At 39.1% G+C, this 23369-nt stretch overlaps 1 protein-coding gene across 2 annotated transcripts in view; it reads right to left on the bottom strand.

Moving 5' to 3' along the window:
- The window catches only part of LOC117930966 (sister chromatid cohesion protein SCC2), a 35634-nt gene extending 12889 nt beyond the window's left edge, over positions 1-22745 (bottom strand). The window contains exons 1-10 of one of the 2 annotated variants that reach the window (XM_034851787.1): positions 22278-22745; positions 21619-21728; positions 13607-13737; positions 13443-13533; positions 13057-13313; positions 1434-1541; positions 1161-1272; positions 876-966; positions 599-785; positions 25-456 (exon numbers count right to left, since the gene is read on the bottom strand). In XM_034851787.1, the coding sequence (XP_034707678.1) occupies positions 25-456; positions 599-785; positions 876-966; positions 1161-1272; positions 1434-1541; positions 13057-13313; positions 13443-13533; positions 13607-13737; positions 21619-21728; positions 22278-22537 (1779 nt within the window). In that variant the 5' untranslated portion in view covers positions 22538-22745. The remainder of the gene's footprint in view (positions 1-24; positions 457-598; positions 786-875; positions 967-1160; positions 1273-1433; positions 1542-13056; positions 13314-13442; positions 13534-13606; positions 13738-21618; positions 21729-22277) is intronic. The other variant, XM_034851786.1, reaches the window with a different exon arrangement.
- Between the last annotated feature and the right edge of the window lie 624 nt (positions 22746-23369).

Genomic DNA, 23369 nt, shown 5'->3' with positions numbered 1-23369 from the left:
AATTGTATGCATATAATATATTACCTCCAGAATAGGAGCTGAAGCAGGATATTCAGGTAAATTCAATGTTGTCAGCAAATCCATAACAAGATTCTCCATCATCACTTTCAACTCAGAGGCATCCTGAGTTTTTACTGTTGTAAATCGCTGAAGGACACGGGTCCAAAAGAGACAACATGCCTCTGTGGCTGCTTCATGGCATTTAATCGGGTAACTGGAATCAATTGAAACGTCCAATATGGTGTTTCCATTTGATGCTTGTCTTAAAGCTTCAGGAAGATTAGTACTAAAATGAATTAATTGAATCAGCAATGCAGTAATCATCTGAATCTGCCTCTGTTCTTGATCAGGTAGGTGATAAGCTCTTACTGCTCTCTTTGAGAATGGTAACTTCCAAAGCAGCTGAAGTGTTTCATCTATCACATAAGTGCGATGCTGTGTGTATGAGTAGAATATCTGTACCCATAACCAAAGATGCCTAATTAATTCAGAACAAATAACACATGGACACTCATAAAGAACAAGCTGTCAAGAGAAATGGAAAGCAGAGGGTACAGATTTTTTTTTTGATAGATACAGAGGGTACAGATTTTAATACCCCACATATCAAACTTATTGCTTTTAGTTGCAAGAGCTGGATATTATCCACTAAGAATGTTGTAAAGCTTGTTTTCACTAGTTGTAGAACGCAACTATCTGATAGGCGCTCCACCAACAACAAATCCTTCAGAAAACCAAGAATAGTGCACAGTTTCTGAAGTATGGTGTTCACAGCAGCAGAAACCCTGTCAAAGCAAAAGGCAAATAAAATAAGAAAACATCTCATTTTGGAGTTAACGTTCAAAGTTAGAGAAACAGAATATTGATAAGCACACTTGTTAGCTGCTGATTTCTTTGCTTTGACACTCTTACGTCGTTTCTTGCTTGCTGAACCAAAGTCAGCATCCGGCTCTTCATCATCTTCACCTGACAAATAAAATTGTGAAAAGAGCCCGAGTCAGTTAAACATTGAACAACACTAGACAGATAACAAAAACAACATCCATATGCAAATTAGTCAGTTCACAAATATTGCACTTTCCAAAGTTCCATGGAAGAAAACAGTGGCATCAAGAAAAACAGAGTAAATGCCCAGTTTTAATGAATGTCAAAAGGCCTACCCTCAAGGACCCCATTTTCACTTGGTTTATGCAAAGCACGATATGAAGGATCACAAGCTGACATTATGTCCATTATCTGATGCCTAGAGAACTCCAGAATTCTTTCAATGATCTGATATGGATAGAGTGTAATCAGTTGACATGGTTGGATAATCTTACAAAACCACAGGAAAAAGAGGACCATATTTCAAGCACTTCATAAAGTGGACATTAGCAAAAATTTAAATAGAATCATGCTGAACATAATAAACTACCTAAGAATAAACCATGTACCTCCTCTTTGTAAAGCTGCTTTGGCATGTCGTTATGTGTCATAACTGCTAGTGCTGCATGAATAGACTCCAGAGCACAGAAAACTGATGAAACTGCATCGGTGTCTGACTGGAATGTCAAAACAAAACTAATTTTTATAATAATGAAATAGAAGCAATAAACCAAAGCAAGAAAGAACAACTTATAGAAAGTTAAAACCTATAACTATAGTATCTATCAACAACTATATATTATAGGGTTTTTTTTTTTTTTTTTTTGGTAGGCAATAATCACTCCAATGTTTTATTTACAACAGGATTCAAACTTCCAAAAGACAATGTCCAAAACCTCAACCAAGGAGTGAAATATTGATATTGATCCAATAGAAATACATAAAAATATAAAATGAAATATCAAAAAAGCACTGATATTAAAAAAATTTAAATCCGAAAGCTAAAATTAAAATAAGGAAATCTGAAACAAAACTTCAGGCATTTTTATATGGTATAATACACCAGTTACAATCAAAATATGATGAAAAGAACAAACATGCATGTGAATGTAAATGGTAGGTCTGTAATGTATAAAATGAAAACTGGCATGCTAATGGGCAGTCTTGTAATAAAACATCCCATGTGCTCCAAAACAGTCCTATCTTTCCTTCTTAAGAATAAGAGATGTTCTGTTATATTGAACACACATCTAACTTATACAAGTTAACAACTTGGGTTTGTAATAATTTGTAACATGTGCATGCTTGTGACAAAGAGGATAAATCACAAAACATTAGAAAATGACCATTTCTAGTCAAAATAAAGTGAATTGCATTTTGATTCGTTTTATAACAACCATATTTGAGCACTAAAGTCATAAAATATCAATTTCTTTTATTACAAATGGTTTTTCAAGTGAAAATAAGATGAGAATCCAACACTCTGACTGGCATAATACAAAATTAAGATAATTAGCTGCTATTTGTAGCATAACTTTTTTTGCATATCAAAGTAGTGAGCCATCCCATCAAAAAAAGATATTAAAAGTACAAGAAAATATTGAATTACTAAACAACAATTCACAACTAATTATCTTCTTTTTGAAGTAAATTCTTCCAGAAATTAAGGTCCTGTGAAAAATAAGTAGAAAAAAAAAAATATATATATATATATATTGAGATAGGCGAACAAGAGAATATATTAAAACCACTAGCGGGCAAGAATACACAGGATATACAATTCATGCCAAGAGGCTAATAGAAAAAGAAAAAAAAGAAAAGAATTATTTTTAAGTAATTTTCTTTATTATAGTTGCATTGGGAGGTGCTTCCAAGGGTGTCCGAAGTGATTCCAGTGATCAAAAATGGGTTGGGAAAAGAGCAGGAGGTTAGGGATGATGAAGGGGGTGCTTCACGCGCCGACTGTAAGGTGGAGCAGGTTCAGTCCACTGAGCAGTCTGCAAAGGTGGTTGTGCCGTTTGAAAGTGGAGAAACTTGCTGCAGAAAAGATATGGAGGCTGCTTTTTACTGACTTGATGTTGACAAAAGGGGCAGAGGTGGGTACGTTCAGAGGTAGGTTGCTTTCTGTTTGGGAGAAGGATTCAAATAATGGATCTGCAGCCCAAGCTAATAGATCTTTGGGCCGGGATTTGGAGACGGATATGGAGAGGAGGCCCAATGAGGAGGGCCTGTTTGGTGCCACTTTAAAAAATATTTTGGAAGTGGGCCGACCCAAGGCGGATCTGTCTAAAGGCCCAGATTTGGTGGGGCAACCCACTATTGAAGCTTTATTTGAGGCTAGGGCTTGTGGGGGATTTCAAGAGGTGAACTGTGGGAGACCAGACAGGGAAGTTTTTGGCTTCCAATTGGGGTCGTCTCCACTGGCGCTAAATATTACAGAGTTTACCGACGAAGCTTTGATGGAGGAGGCTTCCAAGTACACAGTTTCTTATCCTTGGTCTCTTTTCTCGTTGGGGAAGCGGGATTTCTCTTCTTCTTCTACTCTTTCTGGGCGGGATGGGGTGATCGTCGCCACTAATGGGGGTTGCAGTCGGGATTGTAGCTCAAAAACAGTTGGGGGAGCAGATTTGGGCCCCTTAAGGATGATTTCGGATGGAAGGGAGGCGGAGGTCTCTGGTTTGTCGGGATTGGCTAATGGGACTATCAAGGAGGAGATGGAGGATGCTTCGGAAAGGGTTTTTCAAGAGGTTATGGAGGAGAGGAACGAAGCGAGTGAGCCGTGCTGGCAATCCAGTTGCTTGGCTAAGTTTAGCCGATGCCTTGGAATGCCAATGGAGGGCTTCGAATGAGAGATTTTGTTTTTGCTTAAAAGAATAAAAATGAGGAAAATTCTAAAGGGGAAGAAGGGGAAGTTGGATGGTAGGAAAAAGATAAAATTGGAGTCATCAAAGTTTGAAAGGGAGTTGAGAAAGCTGGAATGGACTGTGAATTATCTTGGAGGTGGAGGTGGAGGTGGAGGTGGAGGAAGAGGAGGAGGAGGAGGAAGAGAGAGTAGTTTTTGCAAGTCTAGATGAAGATCTGTTTGCTTTCTTGGAATGTAAGAGGGGCTAATAATTGTGATAAAAGGAAGGTGATCAAAGCTTTGATTAAAAAGAATAGTGTGGACTTGGTTTGCTTGCAGGAAACCAAAATCCAGGATAGGTCAAGGGACCTTATTCGTAGTCTAGGAGTGGGGAGATTTTTAGAATGGGGAACTGTGGATTCAAGGGGTACGGCTGGTGGTATAGTGGTGTTCTGGGATAATAAGGTGTTGGAATTGATTGACTTAGAAAAGGGAGTATACTCAATTTCCTACCATTTTAAGAATTGTGTGGATGGTTTCATGTGGACTTTTACAGGGGTTTATGGTTCAACCATGAGGAGAGACAGGGAGTGTTTCTAGGATGAGTTGGGGGCCATAAAAGGCCTTTGGAATGGGTCGTGGTGTGTTGCTGGCGATTTTAATGTCATCTTAAGCCCTGAAGAGCACAGTAGAGGAAGGAGTTTGAATTCAGACATGAGAAGGTTCTCAAAAGTAATAGAAGACTTAGAGTTAAAGGATTTGCCTCTAATTGGGGGTCCTTTTACTTGGAGTGGAGGGGTGAATAACCAGTCATTCTCAAGACTAGATCGTTTCTTGGTTAATGGGGAGTGGGATTGTCGTTTTAGTGGTTCGAGGCAATGTGTCATCCCGAGACCAGTGCCTGACCACTTCCCAATTCTGTTAGAAGGAGGGGGTTTGAGAAGAGGACCCCCTCCCCCTTTAGATTTGAGAATATGTGGCTAAAAGTGGAGGGTTTTAAGGATCTATTGAAGTCTTGGTGGGAGGGGGGACAGCAGTAATGGTTCTGCAAGTTTTATTTTGGCTAAAAAACTAAAGGTCGTGAAGTCTAAATTGAAGGAGTGGAACAGAGATGCTTTTGGCAGGGTTGAATACAAGAAGAATTTGGCTTTGGATCAGATGGAGTTTTGGGATTCTAAGGAGAAGACTAACAGATTGTCTTTGGAAGAGATGGAAGCTAGAAGAAAAGCGAGGGAAGAACATTAAAAATGGGTTTTACTAGAAGAGATTACTTGGAGGCAAAAATCTAGGGATATGCGGTTGAAAGAGGGTGACAGAAATACAGGCTTCTTCCACAATATGGCAAATGCTTACAGAATAAGAAACAATGTGGACTGAATTAGGATTAATGGTGTTTGGCATTCGGAGGAGAATGGGATCAGCGAAGGGATAGTAAATGCCTTTAGGTCTTTGTTGTCCAATCTGGGAGACTGGCGCCCTCCTTTATCCGGCCTGCAGTGTGAAACGCTGGAGAATATGGATGCTTGTGCTTTGGAGGTGTCGTTCACGGAAGAGAAAGTGTATGGTGCGCTGTTGGAATGTGGTGGGGATAAAGCTTTGGAGCCTGATGGTTTTTCAATGGCGTTTTGGCAGTTTGCTTGGGACTTTGTGAATGATGATGTGATGAGTTTTTTCAGGGAATTCTATGAACATAGTAAATTTGTTAAAAGTCTAAATGCAACTTTTCTGATTTTAATCCCAAAAAAAGTGGGTGCTGAAGATTTAAGGGACTTTAGGCCCATAAGCTTAGTAGGAAGCCTGTACAAAAGGTTGGCCAAGGTTTTAACCAATAGGCTAAAAAAGGGGGTTGGAAAAGTGGTTTCTAAGGCTCAAGGGGCTTTTGTGGAGGGTAAACAAATCCTAGATGCAGTGCTAATAGCTAATGAAGCCATTGATTCGGTTCTGAAGAATAACGAGAATGGTATTTTGTGCAAACTTGACATAGAGAAGGCATATGACAGTGTCGACTGGTCTTTTCTTCTCACAGTTATGTAGAAAATGGGTTTTGGGGAGAAATGGATAGGGTGGATCAAGTGGTGCATTTCCATTGCACTCGGATTTCATTCAGTGTAGGCAATGGGGGGAGGGTGAGATTTTGGAGGGATAGATGGTGTGAGGATTCCCCTTTGTGTGAGTCTTTTCCTTCCCTATTTGCTTTGTCTATTGACAAGGAAGCTTGGGTGGCGGATTTTTAGGACCCCTCAGTTGAGGGGGGTTGGGGGGGTTGGAACCCCTGTTTTTCAAGAGCCCTAAATGATTGGGAGGTGGAGGAGGCGGAAAGATCCCTGGAGTGACTTCACGAGAAGAGAGTTCTTGGAGATGTGGATGATATGGTGGTTTGGACCGAAACAAAGAGTGGCAAGTTCTCGGCCAAGCCTCTCTATCTTGCTCTAGAAGCGGACTGCCCTTATTTGTTTCCTTCTAGCTGTATTTGGAATGTGTGGGTACAACCCAAAATTAGTTTCTTTGCATGGGAGGCTACGTGGGGTAAAGCATTAACCCTAGATCTTGTTCAGAAAAGAGGATGGGCCTTGGCAAATAAATGTTTTATGTGTTTTGAGAATGAGGTGACCAGAGACCATCTTCTTGTTCAAAAATAAGGGTCCTATGGGAGTTACTCTTTACTTTGTTTGGGGTCTCTTGGGTGCTGCCCTCTTCAGTTAGAGAGACTCTCCTTAGCTGGCATGGTTCTTTTGTGGGCAAAGAGCGCAGGAAGGTGTGGAGAGCGGCTCCTTTTTATATATGGACGGTTTGGAATGCGAGAAATAGATTGGCTTTCAAGGATGATGTGTTGTCAATCCAGGGATTGAAATACTCTTTTGTTTATTCTCTTTGGTCTGAGGCTAAGTTGTTTATAGTTGAATGCCCTCTAACTATGGTTAATTTTATTGATTGGTTGGAATCCTATTAAGGTTGTTTTTTGGGCCAGCTGGATGTTCTTCTCCTTCTTTTTTTTCTTTGGCCTTATTGGTGGTGGGCATATAAGTTTGTATACCTTGAGTCGCTTTTTTGGCATCTCTTTATATATGAAATTCTCTTTACTTATCGGAAAAAAAAATGTTAGATGATTAAGTTGCATGAAGAGTTATATAAAAAAAATGGAAAATGGGAAAATATCTCAATATATAGTAAAATATGTCACAATCAGTAATTCTCAGAATTTACCTCAAATTCTTACAATTTCTTTATAAAAAAAAGAAAAGAAAAAAACCGTAAAGACTTTCAAATTTCTAACTTGACATACCAGAATATGATCAATGAGGAAAGCAAACTAACTCAATGCAGCTTTAGTTCAGTTAGATCAAGAATAAAACAAGTTATAACCAAGCAAGCAAAAAGCCCACCTGTTCATACAAACCATCATGTAATCTATGACTGTCCATTATCTCCCTACTCCTTTTCCTTTTTATCCCTTTTTCGACAAGTAGACAATTATTAAAAGTTCCCAGAAAAAAGGATGCACTATAGTGCACAGGGGCATACAAGGGTGCCAAACAGTAATGAACAAGAAGGAAAAAAAAAAAAACAACTCCTCCCTCCCTCCCCTTAATGAGTACCTAACCAATCAATAATGAATGGAAAATGGCTCTTGAGTACCCTTCTTTACTCAAGAGCTATTTTCTTTTGAGATCCACTCTTGAAGGGATTTCCAAGCAACTAAATAGTTGGAAAAGAGCCTACTTATCTTTTGGTGGCCAAATAAATCCTGTGTAATCATGTTTATACTTTCTCCCACTTATTTCCTGTCAATTCTCAAAGTTCCAATCAAAATGTCTTTTAGGATTGAGCGCTTAAAAAGTGGTCAGTAGTTGGGGAAGGAAAGAGAAATCATCTTGAGGGCTGAGGCAGTGTGTGAGCCCAAAAGGGAAAGAGGTTTGGATGTAGATGGGAAATCCCTGAGAAATAGAGCCCTCTTAGTGAAGTGATTTGTGAATGTATCCTTAGGGGGCACAAGGCCATTTTAAGTGTCTATGACCCACATTTTAATGGGCGAGATGTCGACATTTTTGTTAGGTGGTCGCAACATTGTCCTTGAAAGGCTATTATTTGAATCTTCTTTGATTTTTCTTGCTTGACTTGATTTCCCATGGGTGATGGTATAAGAAGACAATTGGTATCAAAATTCACCATTCCGCCTTCAATACCCAAATCTCTTTAGGGTGATGAGAACAAGAAATTCCCCAATTTTTAATGTTTTCTTCCCCTTATGTCCTCAATTTTGGAATTTTAATTTTTGCTGAAGCCTCCCTAATCAAGAAATCCAAGAATAACTATTTTTACGTCCTTTATAGTCAAAGTGTATCAACCATTTTTTACCTTGATGTAAGCGTTTGATCTTTTGACCTCCTCAGGCTTGTTCTTGATTAATTCATTCTTCAAAACTCTTTCTTCTTTGTCCACTTCTGTCCATAGTTTTATAAGGCTTTCAAGGCACAACCAATGCCTAGTTATAGTGTCTCGCTTGTCAACACATGTGCCTTGTCTACTTTACTCTTTCTTTTCAAACACTTATAACTTTGAACTTTCCAATTGTATGAAATTTATAAATACCTTTTTATTGAATGTTTCTTTTAAATGCTTGGAATCTTAAATTTTTTATTAATTGGATTAGATTTTGAATCATATTTTATAAAATTGACATGCACCCTAAGTTGCATTTCACTTCACTCAGGTGCATACCTTGTGGTGTGCCTCGCGCCTAAGCTATAAGAGACTTTTGTGCCTTAGGTGCATTGTGTGCCTTGTGCCTTTTACAACTATGTTTCGGTCCCTTTTGCTCTAACTAGTTTTATTTGAAAATCTAAGGCTTCTAAAATATAGCATTTCCCTGTGGCTTCTCATGTGTCATGTGTAAGAAGAATGAAGAATTGGGCTATCACCTTTTCTTTCATTCTCCAATCATTTCAGGTCTGTGGCATAAATTGTTTGTCCTTGTTGGGATTGAATGGGTCCTACCCCTTAGGGAGGTGTAGAGGTTGACCATTTTTTTCAAAGGCTTTGAGAATCATCCTAAAGACGAGATTCTATAGAGTACTGCTAACCTCAATTTGACATAGACAATACAGTAGAAAAGAAATGCAAGTAACAAATAACCATAATCTCCTAGAAATCTAATAGATCCATAGACTATATAGCCCTAATCCCTTATATCGAATAAGAGTTGATAAAAGAAATTAGTTATAGACTTAGCATAATGCCTAAAATAGCCTAAAGAGACCAATTCTAAATACATTAGAATACAGGCCTAGGAAAGTGAGGTTGTGCCCCTTGGCTCTCTTTTAATAGATGTTTTGCTTGCTTATCAAAAAAATAACAAAAAAAATTCCATAAAAACCCTTCTTCCTTCTAGATCTTATAAGAGATTTTTAGCTCTCAATAGCAACTAACATAGCCATTTTATATGAAAGGTTGGCATTCAAGCATGGCCACCATCATAGCCATTTCATAAGAAAGGTTGGCCTTCATGAAATGATTTGCAAAGTAGAGCTACTTATTATAGTAACCTATGTTTGAGAATCTAGAATAGAATTATTGATATATGGGTGAACAAATTGAAGAAAATCAAGAGAGATTGGCTTAAGAAACAACTTTTCATGGAAAAGTAGAGAAAAACGATTGGATAAAATGGAATTATATCTACCTCTCTTGCAATCTATTTTAGGCTTGCACGAGGGGTCAATAAATGGAGAAAATAAACAAGCAATAAAAAGTTCAAATTCATGATCTCCCATAAAATAAGGTTTAAATACCATGTAAAACTATCAATTTGACTTAAAAGTTTTAGTTGTTAGGTAATTTTTTTTAATAGGTAAAAGTGAGAATATATTAAAAGCCCAAATGTCACATCGGCATACACACGAAGTATACAAAGTGCACCACAGTAGAAGAACAAGAAGGAAAAACTTCCAAACCCAACACCTAACACCCCATAGAAACAATTTTTCCCAGTCGTTCTCAAGCCCCCTACGAACCACCCCACTAACTGACTCAACATGAACACCTTATTGAAATAAAGCTTGGTCCCCAATGCTCCTTCCTCTGCCCCTAGCTACCAAGGGAGACTTATTGTAATTAATGGAGCACTCTAACTTCTGAATTTCCCTATCGAAACAAGACGACGCTTTTGGCTTCATTTTACGCCCTAACGCCATACCTTCATTCCCTCTCCTTGCGTCCATCTTCCTCAGCAAAGAAATGATCTCGTTTTCAAAACCCACCACTGGCGTTTCCAAGAAGCTACTAAACCTACTTAGCTTATCAAAAAGATTCTCCGAAGGAAGCACCTCCCCCATGGAGCAGCTACTTCACTTTATCTTGGAGGAATCTGACTCCCAACAACTGGCAAAGATGTCTTTGCACAAAGAACTTGCCTCAAACTTCTATGGAAACTCCAGCAAAGAACCATCCTTCAACATCGTCTTAACCAGACGACTTCCTTCTCCCAAAAGCCCCACCAGGATGTCCCTCTTTCAAATGCACAAACTTATCCCATCTACAACCTTCAACCACAAGCTGGTTTGGAACCCTAACTCCATCATCTAAGCGCCTAGCCTTTGAAACCAAAGATAAAAAAGGAGGGGACAACTCTCTTCCCAAAGAAGGGTCTCTCTTACCTCCAAACGCAGCTACTTCAGCGAACAGAGCATCATTAGTTCTCAAAGATCTATCCTCTGAACTATAAAACCACTCCCAAATAAGGAGATCTGCGCAAATCTCCTCGATGCTCTCTTTCTCTCCTGAGATCTAAGAGTGTTGAAACCCTTTCTCTCAGATGGCTCCAACAAAAGCCCTAGAACCAGCCTTAGCCTGCCCACTAGAAATTTTTTCAAGATTGGGTCTCAACTTAAGCTTTGGGTAGGTCCAACAGAAAACCTTTTGCAAACCATTTAGGATGATGGCCTGTCACGCTTGGGACTCCTTTAAACTTAAGAACCTGGGCGGGTATTGGGTCGAACTCTTCACATGGACCCCCCCTTCTTATCTTCAGATAGAAAGGCCCATCGTCATAATGGACATATCAAGGCTCTCTGATGACCCATTTCCCACTGCATCCATGATGTTGCAACCGTCGTGCCCAAAAAGTACAGACTTTGTCGTTGCATGTGCAAGGAGGGTTGGCCTATCAAACGACCTGCAAACCCTCATCTGCACACTTCTCTTCTTCACTTTCCACTCTCCCACCCAGACATGAGAGATCCTCACCCCCATTGCCAACCTCTAGAGCTTTGCCCCTCCCCTTGGAGGCCACTGTCAAAAACCATGGTGCAATCTCCCACCATAGCTGGAGTTTGAATACTTCTTCCCCAACCACTACATGTAACCTTCTTAGACCCTCCTTCCCATTGGATTTCACAGGAATCCTATTCACTGCAGGATCCGCCTCTCCCTCGTCTCCTTATCAACTGCTAAAAAACCTCTGCAAGCATCGTCGAGCTTCTTGAAAAATTCTTCTCCCCATAAATGCAAAGGTAACCCTAGCACTCTTACCCAAACCTCTTTGACACAATCCTCAACCGTAAGACAACCTACATCAAACCTCCACCAATCCAACTACAACTTTTCCCATTAAATCTACAATTACCCAATAGCCAAACCCTTCCTGCTTCAAAAACATTATCAAACTGGAAAAATATGAGAGTCCCCTAACAAGGAGAGATGAAAATAACCTCTCACCCTTAAAGAATGTCTAGCCTAATCTTTCACAGAACCCAAATCCCTTATCCAATCTAAACCATCCCCCCATCTCCCCACCAAGCACTTTTTAAGGAGCTCTAAATTTTTCAACACCTCCTCCAACTCACCCTAAACCCAGACTGTCTCCCCTAGCTCTTTTTTTCCTCTACTCACCACTTGTACATAGGACTTACCCTTTGGGAGAGCTTTTCCTCCACCACTATCCACCAAAAGACAGACAACCTCCTTGGATGACTTTGCCTTCCTAAACTTCAAAACAACCCCAATTTTGCTCAGTTTTGAGGCAAGGGTCTTCCATTCCCCCAAACCATCCCTTCCTTCAGGAAAGACCAAGGAAAAACTTTTCTCCTCCAAAGACAACACAGAGCACAACAAGAATCTTCCTGCCTTGTTGCTAGGAAGAACCAGCTTGTAGCCCTTACTGACTTCATTCCACCACATGAAGAAGGAATTTCTAAACTGCCCTTCGCAACAAGTCTCTACCCCCTTCCAACAATTATGGTAACTCCCTCTCACCAAACCTAATCCAAGTGGAAAACCCCAGCCCTCTCTCCAATATCTTACCCATCATCTTCCCCTTAACTTGCTCCATCAAAATCTCAAAAGATTTTGACTCAACTCCAACCCAATAACTTCCCCTTTGCAAAGCCATCACTGAAGACCTAAGCTATTTTCATTTGGACAGCCCTAGCTTTTTAATAATGATGGCAAACAACATATATCAATTAGATATCAGCTAACGTCCTAGCACCCTACCTCACTGGCAACCTTTGTAGGCCTACAAATTATGTTAAGCCTACAAATTCGACCTAAAGCTTAAGCTTTTATGTCATGTTAGACCAACAATGAATATCAAGTTGATTTGGACTATACCCCTTCCAACAACAACAATACTAATAAGTAATGATAAATATGATATCATACTAAGCCGCCAATTTGACCAAAATAGCTACAACTTTTAAGCAATGGTGGGCCAAGAATGAATATCAAGCCGATATCTGCTACAACCTTTACAATGATGATGATCCTACCAACAAAAAACAATTCCAAGGGGTAAAGGTGCAAGATGCAAAAGATGTTGTTATGTTGAGAAAGAGGTTCAAGACATGAATCAACTTGCTAGAAGTTAATAATAGAGAACAATGGTAAGTGCAATGTACAGCAACCAAGTGATTCAAGTAACAGGACAACAGAAAAGAAACAACTAAGTTTTATCAAAGAGCAATCCAGCATTCTGCTTCTAAAACATTGATTGTATGTGATATATTGCACTGCAAAAATGAAAATGTAAAAGGTTAAAAGCATCAAAAGAAATAAAAAATAAAAAAAAAGGCAGTGGAACTCCAAAAAATGTTCGTTACCACTTTGTATACATATCACTATAAATGTGTCTAATGAATAACTTAAGTCATAAGACTGTATGCAGGGCTGTAAAATAGAGACAATGATGAACCACAATGAGAAAACTTGCTGTAACAATTCAATTGGATCACAAACATTAAAGGCCAATACAAAATCTGAAGAAGCAGAGGATGCAAAAATACTTTTCCAACAGAAATGGAATACTGCAAGCAATAAAACAAAGCAAAACAGAAAGATAGTGATATCAAACTTACATGTTCACATTCATCAACAGACAAGCCTTCAGCTCGATGAATCTGATGATCTAGAACCCTCAACAGTCTTACAAGAATACCTACAGGAACCAAATTTAGAAGTTTCTTTGCACGGATGGATATTATTTCATTTACAAGAATTTTAAGATCAGCAAGAGGCATTGATAACCACTCTGCTTCATCACGATCATCACTAGGAATTTCAGCTCTTCCACAGAAGTCCTCCAACATCTCAGAAAAGTTTCCAATGGTGGCATCTACACATACCCATCCCAACATAATCAGTCAATAAAAAAATTGGGAAGATCCACCTTAATTATTCAAATAAAATAAATGACAAGATAATAAGATCAAGATACCAGAAACCAAAAACCAACCAGCCTCACCTTGAAGATCATAGGGATCTGGCCCAGCTGATGGTAAGAAGTCATCACTTCCTTTCTTCTTGACTTTTGGTTTTCTAGAAGTGGATTTTTCCTGCAATTGAATTTCAAATTTTAAGAAACACAAACAACCCAAATACTTATTATGGAAACAAACTTACACGTACATTAAGAACATAATCAGACTGGTGGCTATGATTGCCACCATCTCTTTGAACTTGACTTGTAATGGGTACATTCTGCTCAATGGGTTTCTTTTCTGATACTGTCCTGCTACAGATTTGCTCCTTGATATGACCTGAGAAACTTGAACAATGCAATAAACAATAAGCACAGCAATATCAAATTTCTTAAATAAATAATTCTTACAACGTCAACCAAAAGAGAAATGTTAACAGATGGAGAATAATGCATGATGTCCAGAAGATTCTGGGGCAGAAGCAACAAAAGAATAAATTGCAACCTATATGATCTAGGAAATTAGCCAAGCAGCACCCAACCACTATACCCTCCAAGAAATTTCAAAGAATCAGTAAAAAGTGTGTTGGCTTTAAAATTAAATGCTGAACATTATAAAAATTTCAAGGTTGCTATTAATAATCTTCAAGGTGGAGATCCAACATTCCAAACAACTCTTCAAGCATTGTCAAAGGCAAAAGGACCACATCAACATAAAAATCAAAAGTCATCTTCTCCATCAAATGGTAATAACAACACTATTCAACATTGAAACACTATTAAGTATTCATACCTGAAATTTTATTGGGGATTAAGAAGATAATGGTAATCATTCAAACATGAAATATCAAATCACACATTCTATAAAGCATCAAACATTTTGAAATAAAAGGTTCATCTTGCTCAAAATCCATATTCTACTACCCTAAGACATCAGAAGATTGAAAATAAATAAATAAAAATTAAAAAAAAAACAAGAGAATTAATATTCTAGAAAAGCTTTAAACATCAACATTACAGTCATTAAATTCAAAATGGGTCTAGAAGATCTAAATAAGGGTGTAAAGGGGTGGTTCGAGGTGGAAAAGAAGAAAATCTAAATAAAAGATGTTAAGAGGATAGCTAGAAGGTAGAGAGAGTTTTGGGGAGGGAAGAAGGTTTTTCTAGTTGGATTAGATTTGGAGAGAAGTGTCTCTTGGCTTCTAGAAAAGATGGAACTTCATTGCCGATTGGAGGTTTTGAGAGCAAGAATGGGAAGGAGAAAGAGTACAATTTAGAGTTGCATAAACGGTGCAACACAATACTTTCAATGCTTGGTATGCTTTGTGGAGGAGAAAAGGTTTCCTTTGGTGTTCCCTAAAAGGTAGGGGGATTCTAGGGATTAAGTGAGATGGACTACGAAGCTCCCGGGTGGCTTATTCTCTCCAAGCATCTGATCTTGCATTGATGTCTAATGTTTCTACAATGGCGAATGGTGAAGTGGCTCCTTTATTAGGAAGGTCCTTTGTAGGTGTTGTGGGAAAGACTCTAAGGTGGGTGATGCAATTTGGCCATCAAGGGGGGACGGAGGTAAGACAAAAGGTAACAACTACACAATGTTGTTTAATGGGTAGATAAGGGAGTATTCAAATCAAGGTTTGGATTTGTCTGCTTTGAGGAAGTGTGTCTACCATTGATAAGGGGTATCCCTAGTTTTTGTTTGATGTTGAGGAAGTTCCTATTGCAAAGTTGGTTCTTAAGAGAGGATTGAGAAAGTTCAAAAGATAAAATCCTTTTTCTCAACAAATGTGTCCCAAAGTTGCGGTGTTTTTTAGAAGTTGATGCTAAAGAAACTTAGGTGAGAGTAAGTGGATAGGGGGATTGCCTATGGACTTTTAGCCTAGAGAATCATCCAAGAAATTGGGAGACTCTTGTTGACATTTCATGGTAGTGATATTACTAGCTTATAGTGGGCAAAGGTTCTACTGAACTTTAATGGGGGCAAGGTGCTAGGGATGTTGCTTATGGTGATAAGACCTTTGAGTCTAGTAGTCCAATTATGGTGGAAGTCCTGCCATGGTTGTAGTAGGTAGTCCTAGAATATGACAATGGAGGTTTAGAGGTTAGGGAAGATGCAATGGTTATGCCATACACTTTCGAGGAAGTGGGAAAGATAAATCTGCAACTACCATACACAGTGTTGTAGTAGGAACTATCTACCTTCTACAAAAGCATGTTGGTAATGAGAAACCACTTTTTCCACAAGATTTTGAAGTTTGTTCGCCAACACTCTGGCTAAGAGCTTGTACAATCCTCCTATAAGATTAATAAGCTTGAAGTCCTTCAAAACTTCTACACCACCTTTTTTCAAGATCAACACCAGGAAAGTGGTGTTTAAAACGCTATTGTAAAGCCATCTAGCCCAAGAGCTTTGTCCCTACTCAAAATAAAGAGAGCTACAAAACCTTGTCATTCGAAAAAGGCTCGTCTAATCTCATGGAATTGTCATTCCCCAAAACCTCAAAACTCAAAACTCAATCCTTTACTGCACAGTTTCCAATCACCCGTCTTAGAGAGTAGAGTGTAGAAAGTTCACCGCATCCTTCATCTTGCTTTTCAATGACAAACTAGTGTCATTAACTCTCATTTTAGTCAACAAGTTTCTCCTATTGCACACATTGGCCATTTTGTGAAGAACTTGGTGTTCTTAGTAACTTTGAGAATTGCGAGGTTTTTAATCTTGGTGACTTTGACAATTGAGAGGTTTTTAATCCCTGGCCCCTTGATAAGAGTGTTCAATCTCCAAAGAAATCCCACCTCATAAAAAATCTATTTGGATCTTCACAAGTCTCCCACTCATCTTCATAGGCATGACAAAAAGAGAAATTTGAGGATGTGCAAACTAGACTGAGCACTCTTGATGAGAGTGAGCCTCCCACCCTTAGATAAATATAGTTGTTTCCACATAGCTAGCCTTTTGTGGACCCTCTCCTCCACCAAATGCCAACCAACCCTTGACTTGAAGGGCTCTCCAAAAGAGAGACCCAAGTAAAAGGTGGGAAGATCCCTTTGCCTACAACCTAATTCAGCCACCAAATCCTCCACATTCGGGACACTACCCATAGACTTAGCTCGCTCTCCTCTAGATTGATCCTCAAACCTGAAATGGCTTCTATCCACATGAAGGTCCCACTTAGATATAACACTTGCTCAAAACTAGCTACACAAAAAATTAGTTTGTCGTTGCAAATAAAAGATAAGACATCTCCATCCCTCAGTCATCTCTTCCACTCACATAAAAACCTAAAATACAATTCCCTTGCCTTATTCAACAAACAACTGAGCACCTTCATAGCTAAAACAACCGAGCAAGGAAAGAAGGGATCCCCTTGTCTCGAGTCTTTCAAACTCTGAAATTAACTATTGAGTAGTGGTAAATGATAATAAATATTTTTTAAAGAAAAGCAAATCTTATTTATAAATAGTTTTGGTTTTTTATTCTAAAACTTCTTTTGAAATTCTAATATATAGTTTTGAGGAGGGTCAACAACCTATTATAAGCTTAGGGGAACACATCCCCCCCCCCCCCTTTTTTTTTAAAAACTAATCTATTTCTTTCCTTCTAGACCGTCCAAAAAATACACAACAGAATGGAATTTCAAATCTTTTTCCTTTTTTTCCCCACAAAAGGGTCCCTCTAACTAAATAACACCTCTTTAACTGTCTCTGGGAACACCCACTGAACCCCAGACAAGGCAAGAACGATCTCCCAGAGGACCCTGACTACTATACAGTGTAAAAGAATATGATTTACAGTTTCTTCTTCACAACCGCACAAAAAACAACGATTAGGGAGCTGTCACCCCCGTTTTTTAAGCCTATCCAGGGTAAGAATCTTCCCCTATGTGGCCTCCCAAGCAAAAAAGGCAACTTTGGTTGGAACTTTATCCACCCAAATGCACTTTTTTGAGAAGGCAAAATCGTTGGGAGCAACCAGCAGTTTGTAAGCATCCTTAACACCAAAAATTCCATTTCCCCCACCCTTCCAAAAAACCGAATCCTCCTCTGAAGATATCCTGTAATCCCTCAACATAGAAAGCAAATCTCCTATTAAATCCAGCTCCCAAAAATTAAAACCTCTAGAAAATCTAAGATTCCAACCTCTTTGACCAAAATTTGGGTCCCACACTTCATTAACCGTTGCATTCCTATGGACCGCCAAAGCGAATAATTGGAGAAAGTTTTGGGACAGCGCTGCATTGCCACACCAACGATCAGTCCAGAACTTGACTTTAGTCCCTTTACCCACTTTAAACTTAATGTTATCCCAACACCAGTGTGCCTCCTTCAGAATCTCCTTCCAAACCCCCACTCAAAACGTCCCACGAACCTCATTAGTCCTCCACCCAAAGCCCTCTTGGCCATACTTCACCAAGATCACCTTCTTCCAAAGATTGTCTTTTTCATTGGCAAATCTCCAGATCCATTTGCCTAGCAAGGCCTTGTTCAAAAGAACAAGCTTCCTTATGCCTAGACCACCCTTCTCCTTTTGAGCACACATCACCTCCCAATTGATTAAGTGGACTTTCCTTTCCAAGCTTCCCCCTCCCCAAAGGAAGTCTCTTTGTAATTTTTCTAGCCTTCTTGCAACACTCTTGGGCATTCGAAAGAGGGACAATTGGTAAAGAGGCATGTTGGCCAACGTGCTCTTAATGAGGGTGATTCTCCCGCCTTTGGAAATATATCGTCTTTTCCAAAGAGCTAATCTTCTCCTCATTCTCTCTTCCACCCCATACCACATAGAAGGAGCCTTGTGATGGGCTCCTAAGGGCAACCCCAAGTAAACAGTGGGCAGAGACCCCACTCTACACCCTAACTCCATTGCCATTTTTTCAATCTCTTCCACCTCACCAACTAGAATTAATTCTCTTTTAGCCAAGTTGATTCTTAAGTCGGACGCAGCCTCATACCAAGCCAAAATCCAGCTTAAAAAGGTTAGATGCTCTTTCTTTGCTTCGCATAATATGATTGTATCATCGGCAAAAAGTACGTGGGAGACATTCATCTCCATCCTTCCTCTCCCCCGAATTCTGCAACCTGAAATGAAACCCCCATCAACAGCCCTTCTTATGAGTGCACTCAGCACTTCCATCCCCAAAACAAAATGGTAAGGAGATGGAGAATCTCCTTGACGCAGCTCCTTGGAACTCGAGAAGAAGCCTGATGGCACCCCATTAACCAAAACAGAGAATTTGGCAGTTGAAATGCAACGCCAAATCCACTCCATCCTCCGAGACCCAAAGCCCAACTTAAGCAAAACCCTCATAAGAAAATTCCAATTGATGCTGTCATAGGCTTTTTCAATGTCCAATTTACAGATCAGCCCTTTCTCTTTTGGTTTTTGCCAGGAGTCAATCACCTCATTAGCTATAAGCGAAGCATACAAAATCTGTCTTCCCCTCACAAAAGCATTTTGATCCGCATAAACCACCTTTCCTAAGACCTTCTTCAACCTATTTGTCAACACCTTGGCCAAAAGCTTATACAGTCCCCCTAGAAGGCTTATGGGCCAGAAATCCTCAATGTCCTCAGCACCACCCTTCTTTGGAATAAGGACTAGGAAAGCGGTATTAAGGCTTTTGGAAAAAGAGCTTTGATCATAAAACTCCTTAAACAACTCCAAAATCTCCTCCTTCACAAAGTCCCAACAAGCTTGCCAAAAAGCCACTGTGAATCCATCCAGGCCTGGAGCTTTATCACCATTCATTTCCATCAAGGTAGAATGAATTTCTTCCTCAAAGAAAGGCAGTTCCAAACTTTCAGCTTCTTGGGAACTTAGACGTTCAAGATGCAGCCCCTCAATGTCAGCTCTCCAGCCTGGCTCTTCTGATAGCAGTTGCTGAAAAACATTAACAACCCCTTCCCTCACCTCCTACTCCTCAGTCAACCACACCCCATTAATCTTAATTCTATCCAAAGAATTATTTCTTTGGTGGGCGTTTGCCATCTGGTGAAAAAAGCTTGTTTTCCTATCCCCTTCCTTTAACCAAAGCTCCCTTGACACTTGTCTCCAATGGGTTTCTTCCAGTAAAACCCACTTTTTATAGTTATCCTTAGCTTCTTTTTTCAGCTATGTTTCTCCTTCAGATAGGCTCCTCTCACTTTCCACCCCATCCCAGTACTCAACTTGTTGCAGAGCTGAGTTTTTATTGACTTCCAGCCTTCCAAACACATCCCTATTCCAATCTTTGATTTTTCGCTTCATCTCCTTCATCTTAGTAGCCAGTCTAAAGCTAGCACTACCTCTCACCACAATCCCCTATCACCATCCCCGAAGGAGGTCCTTAAAACCTTCAACTTTAAGCCACATATTTTCAAACCTAAAAGGGAAGGGGCCCCGCCTTAACCCACCACCCTCCAGCAAAATGGGAAAATGGTCTGAAGTGGGTCTGGGCAGTCTGCTTTGGAATACCCCACTAAATTGATCAAGCCAATTTTGGGTCACTAGGAATCTATCTAGTTTAGTCCATGACTGATTATTCCGACCCCCATTCCAAGTAAGCAATCCCCCTTGCAAAGGAAGGTCAACTAGCCCTAGCTCGTCCACAATCAGGGCAAACCTTCTCATTGCACCAGTTAGCCTTCCCTGCCTACTCCTTTCCCTTTGGGAGAGAATAACATCGAAGTCACCCCTAAACACCCGGGGGTTCATCCCAAATGCCTCTGATCGCCCCTAGCTCCTCCCACAAACATTCCCTTTCCTCTCTAGAGAACGGCCCGTACACTCCTGTGAACATCCAAACACACTCATCTTCAACATTCCTGAGTCTACAGGAAATTGAGAAATGACCCACCTCCAATTCAAGCATATCCAGCGTCCTTTTATCCCAACAAATCAAAATCCCTCCCAAAGAGCCAGAAGCATCCAAGGCACCCCAGTCTAGAAACCTTCCAGTGCCCAAACTCCTCACCACACCCTCTGACATTGTCTGAATTTTTGTCTCCTAGAGACAGAACAATCTGCCCTCTAACTTCTAATGAGGGCCTTAATCACCTTTCTTTTGGAGCTGTCATTAGCTCCACAAAACAAATAATAACTTTAATATTATTTATTGTCATGAGTTATATCGCACTGCACACCTATATCCATCAGACATTCAGTTACTTACACAACTATTAATTTAAAAGTCTATCTCTCTGTACATTAAAATGGAACTGAATGGTTTGGCCAACATTGTCCCTTTTAGTCTAGATTGAGAAAAACTCACATCTTGGCCAAATTATAGCATGAGAAACCAATGTTTTAAAAACCGGACCAGTCATTGAACCGAAAAAGTTATCGGTTCACGGTTCACTGGTCGGACCGTCGGTCGAACCGCTATCAAACCAGTGACATCATAAATATATATTTTATTATTTTATATAATATAAAAATTAATAAATTAATAAATTCTATATAAATTTTGATAGCATCTACTTTGTTTATTGAGTAACTTGAGTTTTGTCACAAAAATTTTTACCTGTAGAAGTCATCAATTATCATATTCGATATTTATAACACAATATAAGATGTTATACATTCATAATGTCAATAAACTCAATATTTATCAAATAATCAAACCATTACTATCCTATAATAACCAAATTATCAAAGAGTTGTTAACTTAACACATTGTCCATAACAAATAATACAAATGTCAACCATAGGTCCATAACACTTAATATAATTACTCAAAATAAAAACATAACATGTCAATGTTTGAATATTCATGAAGATTTTTGCATACTAATAAATATAAAATTCATGTCTTCATTTATTTTGGAAATTGGAATATGGAGATTGAAAATGAGCATTTGGAAAACCAAAAAAAAAATTAAAATAATTTGAACCGGTTTTTTCCCTCAAAACCGGCCAGTTCGTCCGGTTCACCGGTTGGACCGCCGGTTCAAGCGGTCCAATCCCGGTTCGGTCTCCATCCGATCTAATGACCGGACCGAACCGGAACGATGACTGGTCGGCGGTCCAACCGGTCGGACCGGTCCGGTTTTTAAAACCATGTGAGAAACAGCCAGAAAAAAAATCCAGATGGTAGACAGAAAACAGTGTAGTTTAACTTCGACGAAAGCAACATCCATGAAATTATCAATTCATAGAAACTTAGTTAGCCACAACTGATTAAGATATAGCTGATAAATTTAAATTTCTAGGAAAAAATTGAGCAACTGAAGGTACTTTGTTTACCTGGAGTAATGTATTCAAATGCTTCAGGATTACACCGGACCACTTCATCATAAAGGACTAAAGGCTCCACAAAGCCATACGGAAAAGAACATTCATCATCCCTTAGATTCCTGCAGATGACCCCATATAAAACCAAAGGCAGAAAACCCAGTGTAAGCATAAAAATAATGATGCTCTGCCATATAATTTGCATTCAAAATCCCACACAGATTGATGTGACAGCTTGTAATTTTTGTTATTTAAGAGTTAAGCCTTGAACAGAATTGCGCTTAAAATGAGCATTTGACGGCTATTTCTGTATATTTCTTCCAGACATGCAGCATTTAGTTCTTGGTAATAAAGAATTCACTTCACATAAGCACGATTTTTTTGTTCCACTGAAACACCGCCAATTGATAGAATATTTGAATTGGAAAACCTCAAATATATACTACTTGTAGAAAAACAAGAGAGTTCCTGGAGCTAGAAAGAACCAACATAGCTTTTTAAGCATAACTATGAAAGTTAATTACGTTTAATTTTCAACTAATTCCGTCTTTGAAATCAATATTTTCAACATTTGAACTAAAGATATAAGCTGAGGAAGCACGGAGACGGTAGAATTCTCAACCAATCCCATTGCCTTGGTCAAAATTTTTGAGATTTAAAGAATCACTTACAGATAAGAAATATCTGTCTCTCTGAGCAGATCAGCGATCCTACTAGCCTGACTAATCACATCACGCCGATTCAAAGACCTTGCGTTCCTGGGCTCGTCAAACAAGCGAAGCTCCTGATCATACGCCCCACAGAACACTGGAAGCGAAGGCAACGGTAAGCAAGGTGCGACCTCAGAGTGTATGGTGTTGGACAGCCCGATGCCTCGTAGACTCGAACTGCCGGAATTGCTCATCGAAGACGACGACTCCAACCGCTGCATCTAGGAAGACTTGTATGAACTGGAAGTTGAAGAAGAAGTGAGAAAATCTAGGGTTTGAGACATGGGAATAATTTGTATGGAGAGAACCGGAGTTTTTGAGAGATTAGAAAAAAAAAACCCTAGAAAATGATGGATGAGGGAAGAGAAGGGTGAGAAACAAATGGCGGGGAAAGCGTAGTGAAAACAATTTTGGGATTTCTCGGCGAGAGCATTTTCCTGAAAGTCAGGATTTATAGCAGCGGAAAGGAGTCCAAGTTACAAAGTTACCAAGCTGCCCTTGTCCCATTGGCTGTGTGTGTTAGCTTGATGGGGAAGCTTCTTGGTCTACTTGGGAAGCCATATGCCACTATACATTTGCAAATGAGACTGTTGAACCCGGCTTGCAAACGTGTTTATAAAGTTTTGAGTTGTTGAGCGCATTTATAGCTTAATGAGTTAAAAAAAGTAAAATAAATTATCAATTTTTTCATTATTTATTAAAATTGATATTTCGAATAAGGTAGTGTTTTGTCTTAATAGAAAATGTGAAAATATTTAGTTTTTTTTATTAAGTTAAAAGTAACATATTAACATCATCCAATATAATTAAACCGAATCTATTGATAACAAGTCTACTTTACTTATATTGGATGATGTCAACGGATTACTTTTAACTGAATAGAAAAAACTAAATATTTTGGCTAATAAAAAAACAAATACTACCTAAGTATTTATTTTGATATGCTATGTTAAATTAACTTTGTTACATTATTTTCAAAGTTTATATTCATACAAAAAATAAAATAAAGAATATGAATATTTTGAATGGACCTTAAAATTTACCTATAATTTA

The sequence above is a fragment of the Vitis riparia genome, chromosome 14, assembly GCF_004353265.1.
Source record: "Vitis riparia cultivar Riparia Gloire de Montpellier isolate 1030 chromosome 14, EGFV_Vit.rip_1.0, whole genome shotgun sequence".
In the NCBI taxonomy this organism is placed as follows: Eukaryota; Viridiplantae; Streptophyta; class Magnoliopsida; order Vitales; family Vitaceae; genus Vitis; species Vitis riparia.
Note: the sequence above shows the minus strand (reverse complement) of the source record. Positions and strands in the feature narration are given on the sequence as shown.